General features: G+C 37.3%; 3 protein-coding genes across 4 annotated transcripts in view; all 3 read right to left on the bottom strand.

Annotated features, from left to right (window-relative positions):
* LOC102222623 (C-terminal-binding protein 2-like) overlaps positions 1 to 3,907 on the bottom strand; it is a 79,683-nt gene extending 75,776 nt beyond the window's left edge. Inside the window, exon 1 of one of the 2 annotated variants that reach the window (XM_023327520.1) lies at positions 3,585 to 3,907. The gene's annotated coding sequence lies outside the window, so the exon portion shown is untranslated. The remainder of the gene's footprint in view (positions 1 to 3,584) is intronic. The other variant, XM_014470938.2, reaches the window with a different exon arrangement.
* A 12,319-nt stretch (positions 3,908 to 16,226) lies between these two features.
* tex36 (testis expressed 36) lies at positions 16,227 to 17,650 on the bottom strand. The gene is made up of 4 exons (XM_014470931.2): positions 17,599 to 17,650; positions 17,379 to 17,513; positions 16,698 to 16,775; positions 16,227 to 16,602 (listed from the first exon to the last, which is right to left on the bottom strand). Exons 1-4 carry the CDS (start codon positions 17,647 to 17,649, stop codon positions 16,300 to 16,302), a joined length of 567 nt encoding a protein of 188 aa, XP_014326417.1. The 5' UTR covers position 17,650; the 3' UTR covers positions 16,227 to 16,299.
* A 1,134-nt stretch (positions 17,651 to 18,784) lies between these two features.
* LOC111606740 (autophagy-related protein 16-like) lies at positions 18,785 to 22,019 on the bottom strand. Its single transcript, XM_023327924.1, has 7 exons — positions 21,889 to 22,019; positions 21,751 to 21,812; positions 21,595 to 21,624; positions 20,926 to 20,999; positions 19,649 to 19,900; positions 19,389 to 19,510; positions 18,785 to 19,179 (listed from the first exon to the last, which is right to left on the bottom strand). The coding sequence occupies exons 1-7, from the start codon at positions 21,974 to 21,976 to the stop codon at positions 19,097 to 19,099; spliced, it is 711 nt and encodes a 236-aa protein (XP_023183692.1). The 5' UTR covers positions 21,977 to 22,019; the 3' UTR covers positions 18,785 to 19,096.
* Between the last annotated feature and the right edge of the window lie 287 nt (positions 22,020 to 22,306).

Genomic DNA, 22,306 nt, shown 5'->3' with positions numbered 1-22,306 from the left:
GGAATCATTATTGATGTTATATGTTATTTTGAAAATAATATTAATAAAATAAAATCCTTGCAGGGGATTTTTAAACATTTAAATTTAGTTCTAAAATTGAAGGTTGGATTTTTGAAAGAGATTGTTTTACTGCCATGGAACAACAATTCCCTTTAAGGCATTTTACTTATTTCATACCACAAAGTGTTGAGGGTGCTGCATATAACTTTTGGCACCAATAAGTGGATAAAACTCAATAGACATTGATTGCCTCAATTAAAAACCTTTCAAAAAACAGCAGAGCAACACGATGTGTTTGTTTTCCTGCTGCTACAGCAGCTCAGCTGTGAGTTAAATGCATAATTCAGAATTGGCAACAACACAAACAAGCTTGTATGGGATTGTAATGTGGTAAGACAAAGCTACACGGCGAGAAACAGCCTCCAGAGTATGAAAAATTACTTGGCTGCACTTAAGAGCAAGCAACTGAGGAGTTATTCATTTCTTGCCACAGTATATATCATATCAGCCACGGCACACAACAAGCGAGCGTGCCCACACACACACACACACACACACACACACCCAAGCACACAGAGTGAGAATCTGAGCGACCAGTTTTCTTCAAAGAGCGAAGGGCAAACAGCTCTTATCGGTGAGGCGAATCAGACACCTGCTGCTGCTGCTGCTGTCTGCGGCGACACACATCCACTCTCAAAACTGTCCTTGACAACCACAAACACAGATACTCGGATGCATCAAAGACACAACAGGATAAGTTACAACAAGCCAAAAACAGGTGCACTACGACAGGACGCCAATTACACCAAACACAGAGGAACAGCTTTTTTTAAGTATGTTCTCTCAGGCTAAGCTACTAGCAGCTGCTTAAAGGTTTGTGGAACTATAGCTCTTCCCTGTAACAACTTTGAGGCACAGAGGCTTTAGTCTGCAAATTAAAGTATGCCATATCATAGAACCAATTTCTGCTTGTTTCAAGTGTCACAGCTATAAGGCTGTGGAGTGTTATTGAAATAATAAATATGCAATATATTGTGCACCCTCTAAAGAGCATGTTCTTTGATGCACTTTTTTGAATATCTGTTTGTGAAACATGCTTTGATGGATAAACGGGGATAACTCTGCAATTCCTGTGCGCTGTTGATGTTGGTAAAATTCTCTCTAGCAAAAAATCTGAAGTGTTATACAGAAATCTTACAACATCTTGAAATGCAGTTGCGTGAATTGTTATTTGTCATAAGCTTCATTGATGGAGAATATCTGCCATGAATTCATGGGGAACTTAAGATTTTAACTCGATATAAAAAAAATCTAAAATCAAAAAAGAATTTAAAACTTTGGATATGTGAGGGTGGAAAAATGTGGAATTTTGACACGAGTGCCATCGGAATCAGTAGGAAATATCTTAAAAATAAAAACTGAAAACTGACATCAACCAGCAAAGTCTGATTGATGTATCTCTAAAGAGGCTAATCACATTTAGAGTTGTTTTTTTTTTGTTTTTTTTTAAGAAATAATGGTACGGATGTAAATACTTCAATAATTGAACAATTAGCGAACACTGTTTCTGATAAAACTCAAAAAAAAGACAACAAGAAGTACTCAAAAAAAAAAAATCTGCAAGGAAAAGCACAAAATCAGAAGCCTTATTTCAACTCCCAAATCCTCGCTTCTTAGCTTCTGAAGGATATTAGACTTTTTTTTTTCTGCCGTCTACAGATTGCACAGTGTAATTTCACACCCATTACCTCGGCTCCACAATGCATAGCACAATCACATCACATGACAGCAAAATCCTCTCAAACCAACCTATGGGAACTTTTACAAGCTGCTACCATTATAGGAATTCTCAGAAGAGCTCACAAGAGCTATTTCAGCAGCGTCCAAATTACTGTGTTAAATGGAGTATTAGGCTCTTAGAATATGATTAACCAATTGTAATTGCTTTTATGACTTCAAAACAGGCAGCAAACTCACAACCGAGAGTTTGGTTGTTTTGTTTTCTCTCTCTCTCTCTCTCCCTGATGCTAAAGCTTTGACGTTCATTTTATCCACATGACAGGAATTCAAGCGATATCCCGAGTGAAATCCAGGAACCTCTTCCTGCTTTGGTTGAGCAGCTGTCCGGCTCGCCCCGCACTCATTCAGCGTGGTGTAACACAGCGAAGATACGTGGCTAAACAAGCATGCCGAGCAGCAGATCAGCCATGTACAACGCTCATCCCTACAAGCACAAATCATGTTCATAATCACAGTACACTGAATCTACCAGTCACCAGGGAATATCTGTTGAGGCAAATGAGGCTCCTGGTTTCCAATACAAACACGAGCACATACACCACCGAGACATCTTGCACAAAGCAAAAGCTATCATAAATATTAAAGAACTGATTCTGCATTTCTTTTTAGCCCTTTCAGCCATAAACAAAAGGGGCCAAGAAGAAGCTGACACATATGCTGCTATGCCGCTTGAGGTGCGTGTGTTTTCTTCTTTAGAGAGTCAGCTTTCATATTTGAACACATGTGGGCCATGAACACAAAATGGGAAAGTTCAACTACCCCTCTCAACCACCTCCATCCCCCAAACCCCCAGCAGAGCTGCGTGTGCTGTAGACTGAGAGAAACAAACCAAAAAAAAATGCATATATACATCTGTTGCATATTTATTTATTTATTTATTTATTTATTTATTTATTTATTTGATTTAAGAAAACATTGACATGTAATCCCCAATCTACAATTCAAAGCAAACCTCTTGAGGTGATTAAATGTTTTAATAATGTAGCATCTGAAATGCAAACACTGCAATCCAGAGGGGACTGCAGGCCAAGGCCTGCACATCATTAGCACAAAGGGCCTTTTCTCTGCACACTAAAGTTCCCCTGCCTGTTGTGACAATGCCCAGGGGGGCAGAGCAGATGTCCGTTGCCAGCAGCACATCTGCATACAGCCTCTATCCCCACCCCTTCACTGGTCCAACAATGGAGCCGCCCCCCCTTCCTCCTCCACTTAAAGCTTTCTTCCACTACAGCCTCCAACTGCAGTTAAAAAAAAAGAAAGAAAGAAAGAAAGCAAAAAGGAAATAAAAAAAGAAAGAAAATAAAAGAGTGAGACTGGCCTTTTGAGAAGCAGTACCCACTCTGCCTGTCAAAACAAGACAAGTCCAAAGTGGATTTGAAAATACACCAAACTTTTAAGCTTTCATAGTAGAAAGCCATACCAAATCAACATTGTTTCAAATGATTTAAAAGTATCAATTAAATGATATCTTAATTGGATTTTATTTTTAAATATATATATAGATATATATCTATATCTATATATGTGTTCTTAATTAATCCACTCATCTCAATACAGCCTGTTTCCAGCTCACTATGAAGAGCTTGTATCGCCTAATGTCTACTCCCACCCTCCCTCGTCCCTCCTTTGCTGATGGCGCAGGGACACATGGACAGCGATGCGAGGACACAAGCTTTTCTCCACTGAACACCCCGCCGGAGCACACACGGAAATATTTCACACCACCCATTTTCTTTCTTTCGTTCTTTCTTTCCTTCTTTCTTTGCAGCAATCCGGTATCCTACCTCGACTGGATGTTTAGCGAGAGTTCAAACGTCGGCTTTTAGGGCTTCCCAAAAAATAGCATCGCAGGCTACGCATTTCAAATTCGCTTGTTATCTCGGATTAAGATAATGATCCACCTTTAGATGGCACGAAAAAAACTTAAATCCTGCACGCAACGGGACAATCTCCGGCGCTGCGAATCGGTGCCCGCTGTCGGGTTTTTTCTTAACCAGGGCAAGCAGCCTGGGCTCTCGGTGCGCCTGGTTATCCTGCTGTTTACTTATAAGCTTCATAAACACTCCTATTCTTTTCCTGCTGCCAGAATTGAGAGGTGTGTATCAGTTTGCTTTTCCCTTTCCCCCCCCCCCCTCTCGCTCTTGGAGTGAGGCGGAGCCTTTGCCCACTTCTCCCTCGTACACACACACACACACCCACACACACACGCAGCACAGATAAGAGAGTGTTCCTCCACTCTTGATGGAGATCGGACAGTGGGAAATTTCTAGAAAGTGCGATTTGTCATTGTGATATCAGCTTATTTTGCAATTTCAACTGGCCAATCGGATTAAAAATTTATAAAATGTGGTCCAATAGAAATATTAAATTGAATATTGATTTAATACAGAAAATCTTGTACTCACCTGATTGATTTATTTAATTTTTTTTTTTTTTTTAGTAAATTAACATAAATGAATGCAACACTCACTGTTACATACAGGTGCATGTGAGTAGATTAGAACATGGGGAAAAGTTTAAAACAGAGTGAATTAAGTTTGATTACTTGTTAACACAACTTAATGTATTTATGCACTAGTGGTTTGTGATATTGTGGTGCCAGTTGCACAGGGTGACATTTAAAAGTGGGGCCCATGACCACAAATTTAAAAAAAAAGACTTCTCTATTAGTTGTGCCCTGAACAGGTGTTACAATGCTTTGCCGCATTAACGGTCATTGAGGAGTTCCCTGTTTGCTGTTTTTCCAGATTTCATTTTCTAATATTATTAGGTAAGAGTCGGTTTAGTGATGACTTCCCCCTGAATCAGTCAAATGACCCAAACAGTTTGCCATACCGAATCAAATGCAAGGAATGGGCCGACGTATGGAGGGGCAAAAAAGCATTGAGGTGACTTTGAACTTTGTGTGGTTGTTGTTGTTGCCCAGTGGTGGTCCTTGCATACACAGCACCTGGGCAAATTGGGAAAAAGGTTACCTGGTCCAGTGAGCCTGGATAAGGTCAGGATTTTAGACATAAACAGTATAAAATCCTGGATTTATCCTGTCTTGTGTTAACAGTTTATGCTGTTGTTGGTAGTGAAATCATAGGAAACATTACCTTGAATCATTTTGGGCCCCTTTGAGCGCAGCAGAAATGCTACAGTGTAACTGACCATCTAAATCTCTTAGTGACCTTGGCGTATCTATCTTCTGATTGTTACTTTAAGCAGGATGATGCTCCATTTTGAAATCTACAAAAATGAGCTAGTTTCAGTTTATTTTGAACAGCAGCTTTTTCTTCACCTCAGTCATTGGAGAGACGTGTTCAGGTTAAAGTTATTATGAGACCTCTGACTTTCCTTCTTAAAGTTCTAACTGGTGGGAACCCTTCTGGTTATTTGTTAAAGCAGGAACTGAAAATGAAATGTATGTCATAAAACTGAAAACAGTCCAAGTCAGTTCATTATTATTATTATTATTATTATTATTATTATTATTATTATTATTATTATTATTATTATTATTATTATTATTATTGTTGTTGTTGTTGTTGTTGTCTGTTAATGTGTTGATATTTCAATGCCTTGTAATTTTACTCAAGTGTTATGTGTTACAAAAGGTTTAAGAACCACTGTTGTACAGCCTTCAGACAACCTTGAGGGAATATAATCCATGATCTCATATTCAAAGGAATTCCCCCAGGTTCCCTGAAGGTGACACTGTTAAAGTTTCATCTCATCTTCAGATAACCTGCAGGAAATGCGTTCCCACAGTTACAATGTAAAAACTTTGTGATTTATTGGGTTGTTATTATAAATAACACTTGTTATAATGTCTTTTACTTGTTTTTTTTGGTTCTTTTTTACTGTGGTAGTGCCATAATGTCTAGTTATTTATTCTGAGAGCATAATAAAGATCAAACATCCATCATCAAGAAACTGTAGCTGCTTGTCAGTCAATGATTAAATCCTACTCCATACCTTCTACTCTTCTGAAGCCTTTTCCTCGCAGCAACAAAACTGTTATTGACTTATTAATTTTCACAGCAGTACAAGCCATACTCTGACACTTTGACACAAATAGCAATGCAACATATCTCATATATCTTTTTTTCTCTTTACCTAGACACAGGGTTCCTAGCACATTTGAGTTCTTACCGAAATTCAAACCTGAATGCATACATGCTACATAGTAAATGGCTTTGTATTTGTTTAGCGTTTTCTCAATTCCAGAGGACCCCAAAGCGCTTCACACTACACAGTCAATCATTGACCCATTCACATACACACACACACACCGATGGTGGCAAGCTACTGGATTGTAGCTACAGCTGCCCTGGGGCAGTCTGACAGAAGCGATAAAGTGTATGATAAAGTGAATTTCTTGACAACACTCCAACTAAATTGCCCCAACTCTCCCTCTGCTTTCAATCTTTTCAAATTTGGTTACTAATTGGAAACAACGTAAATAAGAAATAAAATATTAAAACACCACTTGAACCATGCAAAAAGTTGAATAAGCGAATAATGGCAGCGAGATCATTTCTTTATTATTTTGCTCAGTCAGAATTGCCATTCCTCTACGCAAATTAAGGAAGCCCAGATGATGATGGCAAGCTTTAGAAACTTCTTACAGGATAATTCAGCATATTTCAGTTAAATGGAGGCACAATTGTGGATATATTTTAAGTCAACACCTCAAACACTGCCTCCTTGTGTGGCATCATGGAGAAATCAAAATTAATCAGTACAAGAAAGATGAGACCTCCAGAACCCTGAAGGTACAACATTCATCTGTTCACACAAACATACACAGCAATAAACAGGGAATGCCCTGTTACGCTGCAATTTAGTATGGGGATGGATTTCCTGTGACAGTGATTAATGTGCTTTGTTTGCAAATGCTCCTATTAGTCTTAGAAAAAAAAAGAAAAAGATGCAAGCGGAAGCTGTTAGGAAATTGGCATTACAGCACCATTATAAGTAGATTGCAGTTTACAAATGCATTAAGTGACAAATACCTTCGGTTTTTCAGAAATGGACTAGATTGGCCATTGCAAAGCCCTGGACTGAGTCTGATATGGAATATTTGTGGGTAGAAGTAACCTGATGTGTGTTAGCAAAGCAGCCTGTGCAAACATGACTCAGGTACAGAAGTTCTGACTGGAGGAATGGAGGGAAATTCCTGCAAACCTTTGTCAGCTTGTCAAAGGACGCCCAAAACCCAAGTCATACAGTTTAAAAGGCAATACTAAGGGAATGTGTGTGAACTTGAAGAATTTGAGGAAGGTTAAAAAATATTTAAAAGTTCTCTCCTTCATTAATCTGGCATTTCACAAACAGAATTGTTTTAAATAATTTTTCTATATATGTATATGAATAAAATCAGTAAATATCTGATTTCTTGCTCTTGGAGTCTTAACAGATTTTCTAGAAATGTTCTAAACTAAACAAAGCTTTAAAACTTTATTGAAAAACTGATCAATGTTGTGTAGTGTCACATTGAACTGGTTTCAAAAAGAGTTAGTGGTAAAAATAGATGTTTTTCTCTTTAATAACTAACATTTCTCTGCTGTACATAAAGCCTTGACTCTACACATATGGACAAAATGTATCTTAACATGTGACACTGAAGGACAAATGATTCCTAAAAGCTATGCATTTAATTTATCTGAAGCACTGCAACTTTCATTTTAGACAGTTCTACCTCAGTGGCTTAGTTCAACATCTTTGTAGAATATATTGAACTTCTTTATGTTTTAATTTTTTTAATTAATTAATTTATTTTTTACAAATCTTATCCTATTGTTAAATAATGATGTGGCAATGAGATATTGATGCTGCTTATCATTGTAGACCCCATTACCTTATTGCATAAACACGTATCTTCTGAAAACTGTAAAATCTAACTCAAACATATGCTTTGTTGCTTGAAAGGGGGTACAAATACTCATAATACTCATTTGCTTGAGGTTTTTTTATTACGTGAATGAAGCTTCTGTACAAAGTGTCCTTTGTGTGTGTGGTCTAGAGAGGTTGGTGGATCTTGGACCTGTCCTGAGATCCTTCCTTTCCTGTAGCCATTTTGTCCCAAACACAGTGTAATACTGGCACAGGCCCAAAACCTCCAAAGAGCAAGACCAGCCAGCAAGGCATGCCAACGGGAGCATATGTTCACACTGGTAATAGAGAGGAAGGACAGCTTAGGAGGAGAATAAAGAGCCAGAGATCAGAGTTGGATGATGACTGTGAAATTTTACTGTATGTCGTGTTTGATTTTTGACTTCCCAACAACAACCCTCCAGATCCTGCATGGGGATCTAGATTACACTACTATACAAAAATTATTTTAAACACAACAGGATATTAATATGAAACTTTTTCTGCTTGAGAAAAACACAGAAAGGAGTATTTAATGCCTTCTTGGCATTAGGGCAAGCTGGGATGAAACAACCTGCTTTAAATACATAGACTGATCAAACCTGGAAGAAGAAGCGGTCCTAGCCTGTTTGGCGCCCTGGGTGAACCACCTTACCGGCGGGGGCCACGGGGTGTAATGTGGTGCATTGCGTTTTGCCTTAGGCACTATTGACATCCAGATCCTCTGGTTGTGAGAGTGGATGGGGGGACGGTGTGAAGCGCTCATTCCACCCCTCACAAGATGCCGCCCTGGAAGGTTGGCCATGTCACCCATATCACAAACCGCCACAGCCTGGAAGTTAGATAATAACAGTTTTGTTGCAGATAAGATTTGGTCTTGGGTGTGGGTTTGCGTTAGCTTGTGTGTGTAGGGGTGTGGAGTGGCAGAAGGAGGGGCTAACTCAAGGCACTGTTCATGCAAAAACCACCACTGAATGACGTTATGTGTTTTTCTGTAATTTAGCAGAAGTGTTGTTTAAAATCCGCTTTAGAGTCGCAGATTACATCCGACAAAGGGGTTTGTTCTCTAATTATCAGCTTATCCTAGTTGTGTTAATTGTAGGTCACACATTGCTGAGTAAAACAACAAACCTCGCTGAAAAACAAAACACACTGCTTACAGTGTGTGCCTCACACTGTAAATTTAAAGCACACTGTTGCGTAATTATTAAAACACTCTCCACATCAATGTTTAGAAAAATGATCTGCTGTTGTAGAAACACTTGTTATCGAAGATGTCAGTCAACACACACTTCTAATCTGCTCAATATACAGCGAGTCTTTGAGAGGATCAGCAGTGTGTGACTGCATATTTCTCCAAAGAGACATTATTTTTCCCTTCAGTTCCTCTTGGCAGAGATCTGAGTGTTTGACCTTTTTAAAATGCAAAGCAATTCTTCTACTCCAGAGATTGAACAGGAGGCTCATGATTGTGCTACAAAATTTGAGCGACCCTAATGCAGTAACTCAGAGAGGGAGAGCTGTTCTGCACCTGCTGAAGTCTTGACTCGGTTATGGGGATACAATAACACCTCCAAGGGTTATGTTAATCTTTAAAGACGGGTTATTCTTATGCTGCTCCACTCTTTACTTCATTTGAATGAATATTTCACCGCAACCTTGAGTCAGTCCCTTGAATCATGTCTCATTGCATGATTGTTCTTTAAGCCAACTGCTGCATAATATGTCTGATTAAAATAAACGCTCATGGTCAACATTCGCTAATGTTATATGAGTTATCTGTTCATCAAGCAGTTATTTAAAAAAATAACCTTGTTTAATCCCCCCCATTTTATGGCGTGCTGTATGGTTTTAAAATAACATCTCACATAATTTGTCGTTCTTGAATCAGTGCAAACAGGAGTGCAGCTAATTTACCAGCTGGTAATTCATGATTCTCCTCGGCTTGAAAGTGCAGACGATGTGAAATTGAGAATTGAATAACTTTCTGAATGTAGGATACAATGCTGAGCAGCTTGCGGGAGAGTAATTTACATTTGACAATGGCATTAGATTGTGTGCCATTGTTCCGAATGTACCTCTTCCATTAAAGCCACATATTATGCAACAGCAGAATCTGTTTTACTTTGGAACTTTTATAGAGCACCTCATACAAAGCAGCATGCTCACAAACACATCTACTACTAAAAAATATTCATTTAGAAAAAGACCTGTGTCATTTTTGCCAGCTTGGAGAGACACTTTCTTTTCTTTATATTTCTATAAATGCCTCCAAAAGAATATAATAGAAAGTTAGTGATTAAATTGAAAAGTAAGTATGAAAACAGGTTATCGGTCTTGCAGGAGCATCTTTAGCTGTTGCTGCTTCCTCCTACAGCTGGAAATAGATTACTGAAGATACTAATGTTCAACCAGCTGCCCGGACTCATTATTTAAGCAGCGTATGTGCTTTACGTTACAGCTGAAAGCAGAAGATATGCAAAAATAACAGCAGTCTCCACAGCATTCAGCAAGAAACATAATTTAAATATGTTCAGCTGCATGTACATGTTCCAATTAGAGGAACATGTCAAACGGGATTCACTTCACTCTCTGACATGTTTCTAATCAACTTTCCTGAATTAGCCGTCTTCTCTTGCTTGGGTGAGAAAAAAATACTGTAATGAAGCTCAAAGGGCTGTGAGGTCATCCTCCTGACTGTAACAGATAGGCGCATGTTAGCTAATGAGATCACCATTACATTATGGTGTTGTTGTGAATGCAATTGCTGTTGATAAAACCACAACATCGAGTTTATAATGTACAAATGATTGACTAGAAGCAGAATCTACCGTTTGAGACATGATCCAGTATGTTTTTAAGACTACAAGTGTAGCATCCCTTTGATAGAGTTTCTGAAGACTTTTTGAAAAATGTCCAACTCTTTCAAAGAAACTTTTTATTTACTGAGCTGACAAATAAATACACATATGAAAGTAATCACTATTAGTATAAAACAGGGAAGCACAGATGATAAAACACCAACTAGCTTATGGTATTCAAGAGTGCCTTGCAAAAGAACAGCGAGGAGAGCTGATAAAGTCACTGGAGTTTCCTTGTCCAATGTCCAGGAACAGATTTTAGACACTCTGCCAAAAACTGGTCAACTTAAGAGGCCTATGGTAACTTTGGAGGAGCTGCAGAGATAAATTTTTGAAAGAAAGCCACAAGAAATCTTCTTTACAAACAACGTGGATAATTTAGCATCCTTCACTTTAGTTAAATCAAGAATCCTGGTTGGAAAAAAATTCCTTCTGACTGCACTTCTTAATGTTATCTTAATTCACAAATTTAACAGAAATACATAGATGTAGAATGTATGCATTCTTTAAAATCTCCTATATTATCTCAAAAAATGTTCAACAAATAGTTTTGTTGCAGTTTGGTAACAATTGTAATTTTGTTTGAACATTGTCAAATATTTCCTACACCACCTTCACCTACTTTTTCATATTTCTGTTTTATTTCTACTTTAATCATTTGATCACGTTGATTTGTTGAAGGATCCCAGAGTAAAAAGATCTTATTTTTTTCTAAAATTACAATAAGATTAATAAAACTGACTGTACAATCACAGTATAAAATGTATTCCTCCATTGCTGCAATGGCTGTGGTTGTAAATTCACATCAATTTCCTTCATATATAAACAATGAATTATTAATTCGGCTATCTTTGTATAAGCTATTATCTTGTTATCTCCCTGGTGGGATACTTTAGTAGACTGATGCCTTTAAGGTCTGTGTGTACAGAGGTCTAATGTGATTGTTCTCACCACCTACACTCAGATTTGCATGCAATCTGTATGTAAGGCTTTAAAAATACATGAAGGAATATGATTTAATACGAGGGGAGATCTGGGCTTCCAATACAGTTTGTTCGGTACCCCTTAAAGTCAGACTGGCGGACCTCACAGCTGGAACATGGACAAGGCTACAGCCAACACACTCCAAAGTACTCTGTTTATGCAACACATGCACACCCACACACACACATGCCCCAGCACACGTACAGTCTCCTTGTGAAGTTTTGGCAGGGGAACTCTTATCTCTATTGGACAAACTCCTCGAGTGATGGGAATGTTCTCAGGATGTTATCTAGTCCTCTGTGGAAACGAGATAGCCAGACACCTTTATCACCACCCTCAGACTCTGGAGGGTCTCTGACCACTATGGTAACAAGGACTGTTCAGCTGCTATGGGACCCCAGCCAACTTGCGGCCAGAAAACCCACTGCAGACTGAGAGGATTTGGAGTGATTGAAAGAGATTAAAGAGAGTCTCCTGGTTTGAGTTTAAACTACCCATGGGAATCAACTCAAAGACCGTTTTGGACTTTGCTATTTGAAGGTCTGACCTTGTAAAGCCAGCTACAATAAATAGAGTCAGAGAATTTTAATACTTTTTTCACTTTTTTTGGACAAAAATAAAGTATCATGATCATATTTGTGATTTTCCAAATGGATAAACTCTGCTTTTGTGGAATAGTTTATTTGAGTGAAGTTGGAACTTTTCATACATATTCTATATACTGTATATTCAGCACTGTATCGGCTGTTGAACAACAGAGACATTCATTGTTGTAGAATCTGGCAAAGAACACACTGATTCATTAAAAAAAGACACAAATATTCAGGCTAAAACTTTTTACCACATTACATTTGACACTTAAGGTTTATTAGGAATGTAGTTAATGAGGCAGCGGGCAATGAAAAACATTTTAGTTTTTGCTTGTAGGGTATTTGCCCCTTTTCTACAAAACATTCATTTTGTCTATTTAGCCAATTGGAGAAAGATTTGCCAACTTGCTTTCAGTGATTGACCTGCTGCATAACAGAAGTATTAGTGAGTCATGAAATGATAAATGGATATTGTCCTTCAAGATTTTGTGAATTAATGATTGCTCCAGACCATTGTACGACCAGAACCATGTTTCACTGTTGGACTTTTCCCATAGAGCTATTTCAGTCTCAAGTCTGATGGAACAAGATGCTAATCAGCCCACAGAATAATTTCCTAAAAGTCATTCATTAACATTTTTGGGGAAATATGAGATGGGCCTTTGCGATCTTTTTGGTAATTTGTTGAATTTCTTTAGACCTAGGCATAATCACTTAACACAGGTTGTGTTACTTGTTGCACAGTAAATTTTGTTTGACGAACTAAAATATTCAAACGTGACGAGGACAGTAAGTCGCGACAGCAAAAAAAAAAAAATAGTTGTAATTGCCAGAAGAATAAAGAATAACCACTGAATCGCCAGTCCAATTCTGCTACAAGTCCTATCATTATTGAATAGGTGGATAAATTGCACAACCTAAATCTGTCATATTTGACACAAGTAATTCTGCTGCATACAACAGAGTATGTCAAAACAGCACAGAAGCCTTTTAGACACCAACACACCCCCACGCCCGCACACACATACACAATGTGCCATGGCAACACAAATCTTCTTTCTGTTGGTGTTATTTTGACTGTCTAGCAAATCCACCTCTTGTTTTCAAAGCATTTTTGTCTCCCTCTAACAGGTGCAAAACCTCTAAACTCAGCACATCAAAGAGGCACATGCACCTGCGAATAAATCACAGCAAATGGGAAGAATCCAGAGTAGAATCTCCTAACACCAAAGAGGTATTCAAAGTGCCTGATTTAATATTTATGAGGTACAAGGCTTTGGTGGTTGAATGCTTGTTTACCGAGATGTGTCTTTTGTCCTTGGAATGAGGTTTGATATTCCACCAAGTAACTATATTTACATATACTCTTAGTTTCTGCCTCTGGATAACATCACACACACACGCGCGTACACACACAAAGGGAGAGAGAAAGATCGAGATCTCACAGTACATGTGGCATGCTGGTCCGTATTGATACTTTTTTTCAGCTCTCCAAAGAGCTCTTCTTCCCTTGAGATGCATTAAAAGCCCTACTGTTATTCTGACAAGGCTGTACAGTTACTTATTGTGATTTGTTGGAGATTTCTGTGCCAAGAAGTTTTAAGTTATTCTAAGTCCATTTTATTTCACAATATTTCTGTCAGTGCCTCACAAAATTATTTATAGCATTTAATTTTATTACAATTGGCAATCTTACAGCCACAAATGTTAATGTACTTCATTGGGATTTTATGCAATAGATTATCACAAAGTAGTGTACAATTGTTAAGTTGAAAAGAATATTTGTACTTTTTATTCTTCTAAATCAAATGCAGAAATCACCTAATTTCTCAATGAAGTTCACTAATCTGTTATTAAATGTAAACGTAAACAGAGCTGTTCTCTGAATGTGATGAGGTTCATGAGAAAACATTTATAAAGACACACTGAAAAGCATGGGGATAATGCTGTGAGAATGTATAAGGCAGGGGCATAGTTAGATTAGACAACAATTTTAAAAAAGTTATTTCTGAAAAAAAGCAATAAGCAATCCTGTTCACAGTTTCCCATAAGCCAGCACAGCTAACATGTGAAAGACGGTGCTCTACTTAGAGGAGACCAAAATTAAACAGTTTGACCACAACAAATGCAAATTGTTGTGTTTTAGAGAACTAAGATAGCAAGTCATCCTAAATACACTGTTGGGTATGGTGGTGGCAGTACATGTGGAGATACTTTTCTTCGCAGGTTCAGAGCAGCTGGTTTAAGCTGATGGCCTGAGATAAATACAGGGACACCTTGAAAAAATAAATCAGACCTTGCACATGTAAGACTGGGGCACAGGTTCAGCTTCCAGGAGGACACAACCCTAAGATACAGTCACATACACACAACATTTTTATTTTGTTAGCATGGCCCAAGAAATGTCCAGATCTAAATCTAAATTAGAGAAGTGTGCAAGGCTTAGAAATCTATCTTTACATGTGCTTCAAAACCAATCGGACAGAAAAGACAGGCAAAGTACAAAGCTAGCGGAGACCATAAAAGACTTGAAAGATGGCTACCAATGATGGACAAATTAGAAAACCAACTGTGTCATCTCACAATATTGCCTCACTTTGTTTTGGTCTATTACACAAATGCCAAATAAAATGCATTGATGCTTGTGACTGTAACAAAAACTTAACAAGTTCTAAAGAACATTTATATAAAATATGTATTTTGCAAAGTAATGTAATTTGCCACTCTTAAAGAGTGATTTGGCCAATGGAAATAAAATGAACATCAAGAGCAAAGCTGACTGACATTTTCAGTGTTATCATTGTAGTACTTTCACTCTTGAGTCCCATGGTAGCTGTGCAGCTGCATTTAGGAATCACTGTTTGGCTCTTCTGAATTTACAAAGGGTCATAGTTCAACATGAATGTAGTTAAATAAAGCTAAAAAAATTGTCTTAGTGTTTTGTTCTCTTAAAGCAAAACAAGCTCCTACAAGGTTAATCTAGTATGCGGATGAGCTAATTACATCAGCTGAAAGAACAGTGGTGAGAAAAGCCACCATCCCCAGTGAGCACTTAGAGAAAGAAAGCAGCTGGTCATAGCATTCTCTAAAGAAAAGGACTGGTCACAGATTCTTCTGGTTTTTCTTTTCTTTTTTTTCTGTGGAGTGTTTTCCACAACTCTCCCACACTTCCTCTCCTCCTGTGGGAGCTGCAAACATATCCATCTATTTGATCCCCAAGGGCGAAACAAACCCATCCATTATGACTCAAATCAGGCCTAATTTATTTCACATGCTCAAATTTAATGTCGTCATGTTGATACACATTGAATTAAAATAGCTACATTCTTTTTGTAATTATTTTCCACACATGCTCCCTCCCAAAGCGGGCTCATTTCACACAGAGGTTTTGGTTATTAGATCTCTCACGAAGCTTGGCCAAGCATGGAACTCGTGTGCCTGAGCACACCAGATCAGGACTCATGCATATCTGCTGCCACCACCTGGCAAACATGGAAACTATCAACGTAACAGTGTTAAAAATTCAATTATAGTCAGGCACTCTTATTATCTGGAAGTATATTTTGACACTTTGCTGATGAACTTGGGTTTATGGGCCATAGAATAATAATGAGAGACAGAACTAATTGCTCGGCAAAGGTAATTTAAATAACTGTAAATATAAAGGTGTGTTCTAAAGAACTTTGAATTTTGCAGAAGTTGGAAGAAATTACCTATCTGAACAACAGGTCTCTTTGGCAGCATTTACTAGCTTCCTACTTATTGTGGTGGCCTGTACAGCACTTTGTTAATTATTTAATTTAACAAGACACTTTAAACATATAGATTTACATAAATCTGTGCTTCCACAGGAAAGGTTTTAAATATTTGAGTATTGTATAATTAGAACGTAGCACATTTGCTCTTAGTGTATTAAGGAGGCTAAATACATTTTTACTATGAGCCAATAAGATTTACTGTTTGATAAAACATAAGTAAATGTTTGTGTCTAAAGTTTAGAAGTAAAAGTGGTTAAAAGACACGAAATCCTGGTCCATAGTTGAGATAAAATGACACAATAACGCATATTCTTTTTCTTTATTATCATCTGAAGTTTTGTTATTGAACCAACACTTATTACCAAGGTCTGCATGTCCTCAAACTAAAACTCATTGAATCTTTTATTCCAGCCACCCAAATGTTCTTATTGTACGTCTGTCCGTGACCTAAATGAGTGAGGACTCTGAAGGGGTCGACAGGTTGGAAGTTGCCAGCACATCCAGACTATCTGGGACTTGTCCAAACCACATTAACTGCTCCCTTGTCTCATCAAAGGCCCTTTCTGACCTCAGTTTGTGGTTTTGAGGGAACCTCCTGTTCTTGGTCGGTACACTCAAGACCTCCACTGAAGTAAAGTCAGGTTGAATTGCAAAAAACCTAGATATAGGCTCTTCAGCTGATTCGTGGGCCAAACTGATCTGAGTTGTGGTCTGAATATGATCATCGGGGTATTTTCTTCGCCCCACACCCTGATGTACACAAACACAGAAAAGACGCAGATGAGGAAAGGATATCAGCATTTAGAAAACCATCCTTCATGTGCTGAAGCTAAATAAATACTCACATTAGAGAAGATTGTGATGCTACTTTTTAAGGTGTTCTTATTGTCATGACATGATAATGGATAATCCTCCCTGGATCGCTGGAAAGCAGCAGAAAAAATTAAATTGCTGTGTTTGTATCGATCACTGGAAAGTTTGGAAGCTTCTTTTTAGCTTACAAGCAGAGTAGCTAAATCCCAAATCATTTTTTGTTTGATAGGCTGTCTAAATTGGTCCTTACGGGTGCTATGTTTTATGTTTGCATGCAAATTTAATAACAATTTCCTGTAAATTTGCTTAAATCTGCAATATTCGCCATCCAAGTCTCCAATAACATAAAAATAAAAGTCGCTAGTCACTTTTTTGAGAAATTTGTTAAAGGGGTCTGAAAAGTCGCAAAATATAGCAATCAAATGTAAAGTTGGTAAACAAGTTGGTGAGGTTGTGCTTTCCCCAGGGAGTTAGTTACACGTTAGCAATTGCTCACATCTCTGTGACACATGAATTTCCTCACACTTATTTTCTCTTGTACATTGTCACATCACAGCAGGAGGAAAAGCAATAACTGAAGCACATAAATATTCACATTTGTTGCATATAAACTTCTAAACACAACAGAAATCAATGTCAAAAAACATCAAATTTCATTGGCTAATTTGGACAAAACAATACATTTCAATTCCTAAACACATGAACACACAGACCTGGTCAATTTTCCATTTAGGATAGCGCTTCACATGCCGATCCTCAGGCAACAATGTCTTAGCCTCACTCAGCATAGCTCCAGTGGTTGTACAGACTTCACGAGATGTTAACTTTGAACCGTGTGGATGGACAAACTGAGGACAAAGACAAATAAAACCAGAATGCATATAGTTTTGAATGTTTTGCTGCATTAGGTCAATAAAATGTACAGTTTCTTACCCACTGGCCGTCCTTCTCCATACCATAGTAGCGTTTTCCTCCTTTCACCATTTTGGCACAGTTTGAAATGTCACTATTGAATGCTTTCAGTGGAACAAAACACACAGGTTATGTTCAGCTTAATAGCTAAATAAAATTCTGGTGACCATGGAAACCTGGAACAGGCAACATGCAATCTGAAACCAGATCACCATGGAGCTGGGTAGTCCAGTTTATTTGCTCAGGAAATCGAATAATAGCTTGTACAATCTTCTCTCTGAAGTTGTGCTAGTGAGCAATTTAGGACACTTTGCTGTAAAGACACGCATTAAACTGTGGGACAATAAAGAATAAAGGACATCTCTATTCTTAAGCAGTTACAAGTCAGAGCAACATGTAAAATGCAGATGAGAAGACATTTGCAAATAATGTTCATAAAATATTGAGATGCGTTTTGTCATTTTCTGACATTTATAAAAATAAACACGATGAACCAAGTGTAGAATTTCTGAATATTTTTTTAAGCTAGACAAAGTACTTTACTCACTCATTAAATACATTGTCTTATTATACTCAAACATTTCTTTAAAAGTAGTTAAATTTTCAATTTCCAATCACTGCAAAATCATAGTAAGTGAAGCACTTTCTAAATTTATATTTGATGCTTTGGGCTAAAACCCTATTTGTTTTGAATTGCCTTTGATTAATAACTGTAAAATAGTTCTGACATAGTTCACAATTGGATTACTACCTTTCCATTACTTCTCTTTATTTTGCCACTGCAATTTAATGTGTTCTTTATTATTTTTTTATGTAAAGCACTTAAACTGCCTTCTTGCTGAAGTATGCTGCCCACTGTATTGGTTTCAAAGGTTTTATGTACTGGAAAATGTGGGTTTCTTCCCAAATTTGTTATTTTGTAACTATGTTAATCTTTACTCATTCCTTATTTTATTATCCTAAGTAATAGAATCTACACAAACTACATGAATCTTTAAAAAAAAAAAGTTTCTATTTTTATGCATTAGTTACATAAAAAATGAAACATTTTTGAAAAGAAAGTTTCATACTCATGGTGAGTTACATAGAAAAAGCATGTGTTTATGCATGATAACAGAAAGAAAAAACTACCATATTCCTTTACTTTTATTGCGGCTTACAAATAAAACCACCAGAATATAATCAGTTTAAATCTGGTACAGTTTTTCTGTTTACAAAGCAAGGTACCTTTTACAAAGAGTCCTAAAAGGAAACAAATAAGTATCACCGAATGCCTCTTAAAACAAAAACTTAGATTCAACTAAACATTTTAAGTGTTTTTATGATTATGCTGAAACACATTTAGCTGAGAATCTGCTCATAATTGGATACTACAACGCATTTATTTTAACAAACACATTTTACAACTCATGGCTAATATTTAAATACAGCAAAACACCAGACATTTTTTGTCCCATTTTGTGTTATCGATGACTTCATTTAAACAAACACAGATTAATAAATGTCTCTACTATGATGCCTAAGATTCCAGGGCGATGCCAGACTTTTTCTGAAGGAGAGATGGTGTTTTCATCTGAACTTCCTGTCTAGAGTCTTGAACTCCTGAGGACAAGAGAAGGAAGTCTACAGTTTAAAGGGCATTTAAGAGGGTTACCATTAAAAACATAGAGTCTGTAGTCCAACATGTTTGGACCAATGGAAAGTTAAATAGAAATTTTAACGGTGTTGAGAATTTTAAGTGAAACAACCAAATGGAAGAAAAAAAGTGAACACATTTTATATATACACCTCTAAAAGGAGAGAACTCTTACCCTGAATGACTGACTGAGATGCTTCTCTCGCACCATCCGTAGCGTCTGTCAGTAAGTGAGTAAAGCGTTTTCCTCTTTCCCCGTGGAAGTGCTTCTTCAGCTGTTTGCCCAGATGTTGCCACCTGGTAAAAAAAAAGTAACTTCAGCAGAAAAAAAGAAGCAAACAAGAAACAATGACCGCCATTTCATCCTTTCAAAATGACCGGATAATTGTTTCTCAAGCTTTGATTACAACATTGATCTCACTTTGATGCTCTTACCTTTGCGTTAAGTCATTGTGTTTATTCAGTCGATCTGCTTCAGCACTCTTTTCCTCAATCCATCGCTGCACAAGTTCCTCTTTGTCTCTGTGGGCCTGATCCAGTGCCTCCTTCAGTTTGGTCCGCTCCGAGCGCAGGGCCACCAACTCTTTGGACTGACACTCCATGGTGAACTCAAAATCTAGAAGGGCAGCCTTTAAGTTGTTTTTCGCTATAGCCAGAGTAAGGGCCTCTTGGCGGTGTTGTGACACGCTGGAACAGCAAAGTTGTGAAACGGACATCATGCATTGATCTCTCTGTAGTTCTGTTCTTAAACGCAGATATCCGATGTCAAGGTACAAGTTAAAAACTTAACAGCAAGCTTTTTTCTTAAATTGGTTCAGACGTCATCTCAACCAATTTTTCTGAGTAATATTAAGAAGGTACACAGACTAACTCTGATCATACTTCAATATTCTAACCAAGAATGCTGAGAATACCAGATGGCAATATTACTATTTGGGATGTTATGAATTCTCTGTTCTCTGAAAAAGTAAAGCTGGTTTGAAAAAAACAACAACAAAAAAAAAACCTAATATAGATGTTAAGGTCAAAGGAAAACTAGAACCCTGTTAAATACTGATTTTTAAAAAAGAATCCTAAATGGAAATCCTCTGGTTTGTGTATTCTTCTAAGAGCTGAGTTGGCAATAGAGTGATAAAGAGTGATAATAACGAGATGACCTAAAGAGCCAAAGAGGACTACAGGGTGGGCATGTTCCAAAACAAGATATTGTGCCTCGGTTCAACTTGATTAAAATTCAATTGACTTGGTTCTTTCACAGAAACCACTCTTCAATCTTTCAGCAAGAGAATCTTTAAGATTATTTAAAATTCAGTTCAAAAACAGCCAAACACCCAACAACCCTGTGACCTCAGAGTAAAATCCACAGGCAGACATGTAAGAAACTGCTGGCGACCCTTGGGCGATTGATTCTGAAAACAAACATGTCTTCATCATATACTCCTTTCATGCAGTTTAGATTCCCTGAAAAAGAGAATAAACCAGTCCAGATAACTAGAATGTTAAAAGACATTTTTGAAACGGATCATTTATTCAATGAGACTGATGTGATTTTTAATAGAAATGGATGCTTGTGCGCTTCTCACGCATAGTGCACAAGCTTTAGTAGTCAGATACCAATCCAAAATGCAATAAGTTATTTCATGTCATTTCTGTGCATGTTTCTTTGTCTAAGAGGCTGCAGTATATTAGGGAATTGCCAGGGTGTACGTTACCGTGACTGCCAGTATTGGACCTCAGCTTCTTTTACATACAAGACTGAGGTCACGTCAGAGACAGTTTGAGACAGCTGGGGAGACAAAAAAAGGATTGGATGATTGGATAATGGGAAGACATCATTAGTTTAAAGGTCAGGAATCGAACAAATCAAATAACAATGACTTGAAGAGTGTAGTTTGTGCTTTCCCCATGCTGCAAGCCGTATTCCATAATAACGCTACTAAATGATGAAAAATGTACCCAAACCTTCTTTGAATGTTAATAAATACAATTTTATATAAGTCAAGTTCTTATCTAAACATTTGCAAGTTGATGTTTATTATGCCCAATTCTACATATACTAGCTTGTACCCAGGAATATACAGTAGTTCAAACATTTATTTTTTCCTTTTTTAATGAATATGAAATAACCAGAGAAAAACAAAAGATACATTTCTCAGGAGAAATTTAAATATTACATAAACCAATTTCTAATACTGAAATACTGAAACTACTCGTCAAAATTACCAGAACAAAGCTCTGTATGTAATGACTACTTAAATGAGTTTTACTTTCTGAACTCAAATAGCCTACTAAACAAAGAATAATCTTTGGATTTTACGTTAATTTATGCATGTCTACCTGTAGGTTTCAGAACTTTTTAATGTGCTTCCCATTAAACTCACGTTGTCTGCCAAGTGTTCGCTTTCTCTCAGCTGGAGTTGAAGGAGTTTGGTGTTAATGTCAACTTCTACTCCTGCTCGTTCCAAACTTAAAAAAAACCCAACAACTAAAAAGATAAATGAAATACAACATCGATGTCTCAAAAGAATAGGTCATACTTTACACTGAATATCCTCCAAAATCCGTGTGCGAATTTCAAACTGGTCCGCCAGCTGAGAGACTGGAGGGACAGGCGATTATGCCAAAGCAGTGATTATCACAAACGAGGATCGTAGAAATGGAGCAATTGTTCTTACATCTATTGAAAACGCCAACATATGGTAGTTTTTCTTTATCGTCTCTGTGAAGAAGTTGAGATCGCACATGATTCTTCCAGCTCCCCATTGTTACATGTAAACTGCGCCACCGTTTATTCCCGTTCACAAGCCTTGAGCTGTCACAAAGAGTCGACTCTGTTCTGCGGAAAAAAAATGAACTGAGTCATCACCAGGAGAATTTGCGTCTAGCAGCGAAGTGTCTCCTGTTCAGTAAGCAGCGTGGCATTCCCTGAATATAATATAATATAATATAATATAATATAATATAATATAATATAATATAATATAATATAATATAATATAATATAATATGAAATAAATGCATCAGTGAGTGAAATTCGTTTTAAACTGGACATAAATACATGAATTTAATAAATACTTTAAATTACAAAAGACA

Source organism: Xiphophorus maculatus, chromosome 22 (assembly GCF_002775205.1).
Source record: "Xiphophorus maculatus strain JP 163 A chromosome 22, X_maculatus-5.0-male, whole genome shotgun sequence".
NCBI classification, from domain to species: domain Eukaryota; kingdom Metazoa; phylum Chordata; class Actinopteri; order Cyprinodontiformes; family Poeciliidae; genus Xiphophorus; species Xiphophorus maculatus.
This window is presented reverse-complemented; position numbering and strand designations above follow the sequence as displayed.

Bases quoted from the DNA above. Each gene is read 5' to 3' on its own strand.
- tex36 (XM_014470931.2), bottom strand. From the start codon at position 17,649: ATGGTGAAAGGAGGAAAACGCTACTATGGTATGGAGAAGGACGGCCAG. The intron at 16,776-17,378 runs GTCTGTGTGTTC...GCTGCTTTCCAG, and splicing joins CTAAATGGAAAATTGACCAG to CGATCCAGGGAGGATTATCC. The intron at 16,603-16,697 runs GTGAGTATTTAT...TGTGTACATCAG, and splicing joins GCATCACAATCTTCTCTAAT to GGTGTGGGGCGAAGAAAATA.
- LOC111606740 (XM_023327924.1), bottom strand. From the start codon at position 21,976: ATGGGGAGCTGGAAGAATCATGTGCGATCTCAACTTCTTCACAGAGAC. The intron at 21,625-21,750 runs GTATGACCTATT...CTTCAACTCCAG, and splicing joins TGGAGGATATTCAGTGTAAA to CTGAGAGAAAGCGAACACTT. The intron at 19,180-19,388 runs GTAAGAGTTCTC...TCTTGTCCTCAG, and splicing joins ATCTCAGTCAGTCATTCAGG to GAGTTCAAGACTCTAGACAG.